The sequence below is a fragment of the Pygocentrus nattereri genome, chromosome 3 (genome assembly GCF_015220715.1).
Source record: "Pygocentrus nattereri isolate fPygNat1 chromosome 3, fPygNat1.pri, whole genome shotgun sequence".
NCBI lineage: Eukaryota > Metazoa > Chordata > Actinopteri > Characiformes > Serrasalmidae > Pygocentrus > Pygocentrus nattereri.
In genome coordinates, this window is record NC_051213.1 from 22281919 (window position 1) to 22290763 (window position 8845).

General features: G+C 37.0%; 1 protein-coding gene across 1 annotated transcript; it reads left to right on the plus strand.

Moving 5' to 3' along the window:
* The first annotated feature begins 24 nt into the window (after positions 1-24).
* Positions 25-8818, plus strand: LOC108433575 (cytochrome P450 4A25). Its single transcript, XM_017708233.2, has 12 exons — positions 25-335; positions 1044-1188; positions 1301-1345; positions 1648-1775; positions 1892-2016; positions 2101-2255; positions 2608-2714; positions 3096-3286; positions 4529-4662; positions 6384-6448; positions 6824-6906; positions 8078-8818. Exons 1-12 carry the CDS (start codon positions 135-137, stop codon positions 8253-8255), a joined length of 1557 nt encoding a protein of 518 aa, XP_017563722.1. The 5' UTR covers positions 25-134; the 3' UTR covers positions 8256-8818.
* The last annotated feature ends 27 nt before the right edge of the window (positions 8819-8845 follow it).

The following is an 8845-nucleotide window of genomic DNA, read 5'->3' on the forward strand; positions in this document are numbered from 1 at the left end:
CCCCCCCCACCCCTCTCTCTCTATCTCTCTCTCGCAGTACCCCCCCCCCCCCTTCTCTCTCTCTGTTTTGTCTCTCCCCTATTCCCTTCACATTCACAGATCTTGGCAACCACTCGACGCTGAAACAACGAGTCATGGAGGTTTCCGATTATTTGGAGGGTGTAACGAAAAGATACCTCGAGCCGTTCTGCTTCTATCACGTTTTTGGGTTCGTTTGTATAATCTATATTGCGATGACACTGACAAGAGTGGCTCTAAAAAGAAAGAGGTTGATACGTGAATTCGAACAGTTTCCAGGACCACCTGCACACTGGCTGTTTGGAAACGTCAACGACGTAAGTTTCACACCACTTGGCCTGATTTTCACTTAAGCGATAAAGAGAAGCACATGGGCCTGCACAGCGTGCAGAGTTTATATCTAGAAAGGTGTTAAATTATGATAGCAATCAAAATCCAAACTGTAATAATATTAGATAAAGTCATACGGATATAAAAGTTTGATGACTGATTACATAGAGGTCTATAGAGATCAGGGCAGCTCAAAACTGTGCGCTACACTCTTATATGAAGGCTCCTAGTTAAATGGTTGTTGACTTTGATACACGGTTCTTTTGGGAAACCTTTAACTGGCCACAGAACTTTTGCACTGTCTGGAAACTTGCAGAAAAGCTTCTTGGCAGGTTCTGTAAGGAACCAGCCTTCTGGCACCTTGATTATTAAGCATAGATATGTCAATGTAAGAAGCAACTTTGTTGCTCTGTTCACTTGCATGTTAGTGCAGAAAACATGTGCAGAGAGCATGACAAACCGCTTGCATATCTGACCCTAAATCTATTTGGGTTTATTAAGTTATAGCTAGCAGTTAAATGGATAGGCTGCAATAGAAGCATATTGTATAGTGATAGATTGGACACATGACTTGGGCATTGTTGAAGAGGCATGATGTAGTCTTAAGAATGCACTAGGGTTGTTTGGAGCCACTGGTTCACACACTACTGCCTTTAGTATCAAAAACATTTGTGCAAGATTGTTTTGTGTTACAGTTTCTGCAGGATGGAACTGATCTGGAGAAGATAACCACATGGGGAGAAAGGTATCCCTATGCCTTCCCCTTGTGGTTTGGCCCCACCCTTGCCATTTTAAATATCCATCATCCAGCTTATGTGAAGACCATTCTGTCATCAACAGGTGCAAATCTGTTTGGCCATCTGTCAGATGGTTGCTTTCATTTAGATTTTTTTTGCCATTTGATGAATTTATTGCTTATGTAGATCCTATGCTTTGCTTTATTATTTCACAGAACCGAAGGATGACTTTGGATACAGATTTCTCACACCGTGGATTGGTAACCTCAAATAATAAATGAAGGAGACTGAAGATATATCCTCACAAAGATGATGTCTCAAGCTGTTTTGTTGTAAATCATGAGTATTCTCTCCAAGTCCTGGAGAACTAGTGTCCAGCACAGGTTTGGTGATTTTCCTGCTCAAACAGTCCTGGTTCAGCTTACCTGTAAAATGTCAAGTTGAGCACCAAACTGCTGAACACCAGCTCTCCAAGACCGGCAGTGAACACCCCCTGTTGTAAATGATCAGGAATAAAAATCTCTTATCTTTAGTTGATCCATATGCTGCATTGTCTTTGCAGGAGAAGGTTTGCTTGTGTCTGCGGGACAAAGATGGTTTCGCCACAGAAGACTCCTCACACCTGGCTTCCATTATGATATCTTGAAGCCTTATGTGAAACTAATGGCAGATTCTGCCAAAGTCATGTTGGTGAGTTAATATTTCATACTTTTACTGCAGTCAGTTAATCTGTAACAAGTTTACCATCTCTAGGCTTGAATTTTGCAACATCTGTGAGTTTATAAAACTCTACCTCTCTCTCTTAGGACAAGTGGGAAGCCTATGCAAAAACAGAGGAGTCCTTTGAACTTTTTCAGCATGTTAGCCTTATGACACTGGATAGCATATTGAAATGTGCCTTTAGCTGCCACAGCAACTGTCAAACAGAGAGGTGGGTTAAAAGAAAAACAAAAGCCCCTCAATTTTACATCATACTTTAATTTTAAAAACAATAATTTCTCCATTTTCCTTTTAGTGGGTCCAACAAATATATACAGGCAGTGTATGAGCTATGTGACCTGATAAACATCCGGTTCCGAATGCTTCCGTATCACAGTGATATCATCTTTCATCTCAGTCCACATGGCTACAGATATAGGAGGGCATGCAAAATTGCGCACAACCATACAGGTATGACTGAATGCTTTTGATCTCAGACAATTTCACACATATGGCACTCTCCAAAATGGAAGGTACCTTTGGAGAAGCCGAATAAAAGTGGCAATAAAATCAGCTTGATTTTACACTGGCAAGTGAGAAACTGTACCTGATTCAGTACCTGATCAGTAAATTAATCAAGGAAAAAGATATTACTTCTGGCATGTCTTGTAATGTTTTTGCCACTTTTATAAGTTTGCGAGTGCTTGCCTAAAACTCACATAGCTACAGGGAAATACTAAATGTTTATATTCTATGGACAAATACCATCTTAATATCAGTTTACAATCAACCTAACATAAGTATCTCATCTTTTCTTTTGTAGAGGAAGTCATAAGAAAGAGGAAAGAAGCTTTAACTAATGAAAAGGAGCAGCAATTTTCTCAGAAGAAGAGAAATTTAGACTTTCTGGATATTCTTCTTTGTGCTCGAGTATGTTCCATCATTGTTATTAATAATGTTAAAAAGTCACCTATAGAAAAAGCATCCATAGAAAAGCCAATTTATCAAATTAATATCCATTTGAAGCCCAACCTTTGAGGTTTCTGCTGTCTTTTTTTCTTTTTTTTGTCTAATTTTTATGCAGCTACAGGTAGTATAGAGCATCAAAGTTTTAAGTAATTTATCATTGGGAGAAAAATCCAGCCTAATCCTTACTAGTAAGTAAATGCCTTCAGATATCACCAAAAATCTTAAACTTGAATTATAAAAGAACAAAGTTAAACATTTCCCATTATTCCTGTTAAACTACATAAATACAATGAAGAAACAGACACACCTGCCTTATGTAGAGCCTTATGTTCTGCTTTGCAGGATGAGCAGCAGCAGGGCTTGTCGGATGAAGACATTCGAGCAGAGGTGGACACTTTTATGTTTGAGGGACACGACACTACAGCTAGTGGCCTTGCATGGATCCTGTACATTTTGGCCAACAACCCTGAGCACCAGGAAAAGTGTAGAAAAGAGATCCAGCAGGTGCTAAAGGGAAAGGACAGTATAGACTGGTACATATCTTCTGTAATATTGCTGTATTATTAATTACATGTTACAGACTATAAGGTATTAGAAGCAAAAGGCTTGTAATTATACATCATTCAGTTTACATAGAGCAGTAGATCCTAACACAGTCCTCTAACGATACATGGGAAGTCCCCATTGAATGTGTTGGGAACCTATTACTTACCTGTCAGTCTTACCCTGCTTTCCACTCTTAAAGGGGAATTCCACCGTTTTTTCAAAATTTCTGCATAATTCCGACATTAAGATGTAAAAAGTTCTTTCAGATTTGTTTGATGGCATATCTAGAGAAATCTGATTCAGAATCTGTTCACATTGCTGGTCACAGGAACCAGATGCCAAAAGTGTTTAATGCCTCTAAATGCTACCTTACAGAAATATGCTACCTGAAATTAGGGATGCACCAATATGAGAATTATGGGCAGATCCCGATATCTGATATTTTTCATGAACATATCATTGCTGATTCAGAAATATTTATAAAATGTAGAAATGGGCACCACATGTACGTCAATAAGCATTACAGGAAAAATCTGCAGTAAAATATAGCCATTTTAGCACGGTAGCCCAGCATCAACCAAACATTCTGCTCTTCTAGAGTACAATAAATGTCATCTAATATCAGTTTGAAACATCAGTCAAAATTGAACATCTGTCCAATGCTCATAACAAATGTCTGCCAATACCAATATGAATTCATTAATGGTGAAGAGGTACATACAGGATGTATATTTAAGGAAAAAAAGTACCTAAAGACAACATGTTTCAGATTTACAACTATATTTTACCATTATCAACATTACATATGAAAGAAATATGACTTTGTAAGTTTCTGTACAATACACGATTTCACATGAGATGCTAAAAAACTTTATTTACATAAAGATTTAATTATGCAGATCTGGATTTCCCCTTTAAGTATTTTACTCTTGAACACATTCAAGCATGTGTCTGCAGGCTTTAATTTAAGGGGGACGTACAGGTTAATAATGATGGTGGTGCAACCCATATAAGTAGCTGAGCCCCATGTTGGCTGTGATGACATTTAGCAGTATGCCAGCATTTAGTGAAACTTTTCAAGAAAATGTGAAAATCCATGGGGTTTACATTCATGTGACCCTGCAGTAAAGAGAATCCATAAGAAATAAGCTGTAAGTGGTGATAGCTCTTTTGCCTGAATTCCTATCTATGGACCTCTTTGAGTCTCTAACTTTCCAGCCTTATTTCAGGGAGGACGTCAATAAAGTACCATACACCACGATGTGCATTAAGGAGTCCCTGCGTCTCTATCCGCCTGTACCAGGAATGGCACGGAAAGTGACCAAACCCATGACGTTTTTTGATGGAAGAACAGTGCCTGACGGTAAAGCTTCTCTCCTCAGTTAAAGTGATTTTTTAAAAATGTTACAGTTAAAACTCCATTCCTAAAAAGACTCGGACACTGTGCAAAATGTAAATAAAAAAAAATGCTATAATGTACAAACCATTTACACCCTATATTAAAAATAGTTCAACGCATAAGACAACACATCAAATGTTGAAACTGAAATTTTATTGTTTTTTGAAAAAATGTATGTTTTTGAAAAAATCCGCAAGCGCAAGTTAAAACTCTAAAATGCAAAAAAGAAAACATATATTAACAGGATCCAGAAATGCTGTCAATCTCTATAGGCCTGAACTCACAAAAGGTGGACAGAGGGGAAGTGGAAATGTGCCCTGTGGTCCAACGAATCAAAATTTGAAATTGTTTTTGGAAGTTATGAACACTGTGTCTTTCAGGCTAAAGACCACTCAGCTTGTTATCAGTGCACAGTTCAAAAGCCAGAATTCATGATGGTATAGAGGGGCATTAGTGCACATGGAATGGGTGATCTGTGCACATTTGTGAAGACACCATTAATGCTGAACGATATATACATGTTTTGGCAACATATGCTGCCACCCAGATGACGTCTTTTTCAGGGAAGGCCTTGCTTATTTCAGCAAGACAATGTCATACCACATTCTGCATTTATTACAGTTGTATGGCTTTGTATTAAAAGAGTCCAGGTGCTAAACTCACCTGTCTGCAATTCAGACCTGTCACCACTGAAAACATTAGGCACATTATAAAATGAAAAATACGACAAAGGATACCCGAAACTGTTGAGCAACTGAAATCCTATATCAAACAAGAACGGGAAAACATTTAACTTTCAAAACTACAGCAGTCGGACTCCTCAGTTCCCAAACACTCACAGTGTGTTGTTAAAAGAAGAGGTGATGCAACACAGCATCCCAGCCCAAACACTGAAAAAAAAACAGCCCAGACCACTATTCCTCCTCCACCAAACGCTTCAGGCAAGTATACATTTAGGCAAGTAGTGTTATCCTGGTATCAGCCAAACCTAAATTTGTCTGTCAAATATGAAGCATCACTTATCAGTCCAGAAAAGTTAAACAAACTGACTATTTGAAAAGGTGGTATCATCTGAAAGAGCCATGTTGAAAGTCACTGAGCTCTTGGATAAAACCTGTTGTGATGCCAGCATTTGTCCATGGAGATGGCTGTGAGCATAGTTTCATGCATATTTTCGCAGTGGTGGTGTTTGAAAAAGCTGAAATGGCCGATTTGAATGGGTGTCGACATGCTTTTCTCCATATAACATCCTGTACAGGAAACAAAACATAATTTTTCTTCAAATTTTAGTGTATATTTTCTATTTAACTTGTTTTCATTTAGAAAGTCAACAAAACATAATTTTGTTTGACCAGTGGTGCCCAAACCTTTGCATATGACTATATATGAAATAACGAATACTTTAAGATATCTGATGTGTTTTATATTGCTGCTTCTTGTTATGTGTTACCTTGTCTTGTAGTCCGACTGACTTTTATTATTTAGTCTTTATCTTTAGGGCACTGTTACTGTTTATTTTAATATGACCTTTGTCTCTGAGGAATTCTGTTGAAACATTAACCAGCTTGTTTTTTGGAACTATTCAAAAATGTTTGAGAAGAAAGCAGAAACTAGTTAAAAATGTCATCTTCACCGGGGTATACGCTAAGCTAAAAATCTGGTCTGCTCTGTTTTTTTTTCCATAGGTTGTATTGTTGGGACCAGTGTGTATGGAATCCACCGTAATGCCACCGTCTGGGAGAATCCAAATGTGTGAACGTATTATTTACAACTCTAGCATTTTTATTAGAATGCTGAGACTCATGACCATTACTGCCTGATGGTTTTTGCTTCTAGAAATGAAATGTGGCTTAAGCACTAACTATTGGTTTAGTGCTTGCCATGAATAACCCTCATAGCTAAACTATTTTATTGTTATTCTTTCCAAACTATTCGTCTCTCCTATAACTGAAGAAAAACTCAGTTATTCTTAAGTAATATAGTTATTACTAAATTACTATAGCTATTACTTATTGCTAAATAAGACAGTTTGCTTTGTTTTCCATGTTGTTACTGAAACACATTAGGGTGTAAAGGGTTAATTGTTTACCACTTAGTACTAAGTAGTGTTATGTTATATCCTTAGGTGTTCGACCCATTAAGATTTCTGCCAGAGAACACAGCTAAGAGATCACCTCATGCTTTTGTTCCCTTCTCTGCTGGATCAAGGTTTGTATCTAAATTAATACCATGTAAAGCAGCCACTGGTAAAGAGGCGGACAGTTTGACTTAAGCCTCACCAGAAAAAATATTACTTGTTTTGTCTGAATGGACTTTGAAGCCTTTGTGCCTGCGTTTAGCACCATACAAGCAGGCTGCAGCTCTCTGTGTAGCAACATATAACACACCTGATGGTTGCACAACTGTCTGAACTGGAATTACCCTAAAGAGAATGCTTCTCTAGCTGTTTACTACATGATAGTCAGTATTGTGCTCTATGGTAAAAATATCAATAATTATAGTACTGCGAAGGAGTCAGAAACCTCTGCTTCATTTATTTAATTTCCAATGAAATGGTGAATAAGTACAAGTACAAAAATACAAAAAGCAGAAAGCACATACTTAAAAAATACACAGAAGCCCCAACAACTAAATGCAATTTCAGTTTTTTCAGGATTTAGTTGGTCTATCCTTTGCTTTTCTCAGCTTCCTCAACTTTCAGGAGGCTTGGTTTCAGTTTTTGCAATTTCTTTTTTACATTTGCAAAGTTTAGTTTCAGAAGTTGGTTGCGTGTTGAGGTCTGGACTCTGGGGCGGTCAGTTCATTGCTCTGAGAACAACAGCGCCAATTTTTTCTTCTTCTCAGAAAACACTTCACATTGTCTCAGACATAGTGTTGAGTTGTTAAACTGGAAGGATGGACAGAAACACCAGCAAGAGTGGAGCTTGATTTTCTTCTTTCTCTCAAAGATGGAAGCTTTAAGCGCTGTTTATCTTATAGTGACAGTTTTGGTGGTCTACCAGGTCATGCATGGTTGTTAGGAGTCCCATTTACTTTATATCTTAATTATAATCTTATCATTTTTAAACTCCAGATTTGGAAAAGAATTTTTCCAATTTTTTCTTCGATTTTTAAAATTCCATGCACAAGTGTACTATCTTTAATATCTCCTGAACAATGTACGTAATGGCCATTTTGACTAAAAATGAATAAATGATGGGTGGTCTCTGACTTTTGTGCTGTACTGTATGTTGCAATAAAACAAGCATCAAATATTTGACTTAATTTACTGATGATAAGTACATGATTGCAAGAAAGCCTTCAGTGCAATTGATTACGTAGTATTTACTCCTCCTGTATTTACATTCTTAATTCATATTACCTCTTGCATTTAATGTAGGAACTGCATCGGACAGAACTTTGCTATGAATGAGATGAAAGTGGTGGTGGCCCTGACACTGAAGAAGTACATTCTCATCAAGGACCCAGATCATACCCCAAAGATGATCCCTCGATTAGTGCTTAGATCTATTAATGGAGTTAACATTAAGATCAGATTTGTTGAAAATGAGCCTTAGAAAGATAAAATCCTAATTATCATAAAATCCCAATCAGAAATTAGTAAAACCAGTATTAGCTCTAAATTTACTAATAAAAAGCCTGACACATAGTATGGGCTTTCTTTACTATTAATTACCATGCATCTGGTGTTGCAATACAACAGCAACAAGTAGCATTGTCACTGCTAAATGTGTTAAATATTAAATTAACTTTAATAACAGGTTTGATTCTTAAAATTGTTCATTTTAAACTGTGAAGAAATGTGTATATGTATGTGTATAACTGTGTTATACATCCATAACTGCATTTTTTAAATGCAATGAACATTAATAACTTCTTTCCCCCTCTATGTACTAATGTTAGAGTACGTGAGTACATAAGACATTCACAAAAGCAGAAGTTTTTTCTTAAAAAAGTAAATAATAATTTGCTCATAATTTGATCCTTTTCTTGAGCATGATTTATAAGGATATTAAGTCTGGTTGTTGTCATTAAGCATTACATAAGTACTTGCCTGTGTTGGATTATGGTGTAAATGAACTGACCCAGCAGTTTGATAATAAAATGTTTCCTCTATGTACTTGCTGTACTTTTTTCCAGAGCACGA

Excerpts from the sequence above, each read along its gene's own strand:
- LOC108433575 (XM_017708233.2), top strand. The coding sequence starts at position 135 with ATGGAGGTTTCCGATTATTTGGAGGGTGTAACGAAAAGATACCTCGAG. Across the intron at positions 2,017-2,100 it reads AGCAACTGTCAAACAGAGAG|TGGGTCCAACAAATATATAC; the intron begins GTGGGTTAAAAG and ends TTTTCCTTTTAG. Across the intron at positions 6,449-6,823 it reads CCGTCTGGGAGAATCCAAAT|GTGTTCGACCCATTAAGATT; the intron begins GTGTGAACGTAT and ends TTATATCCTTAG.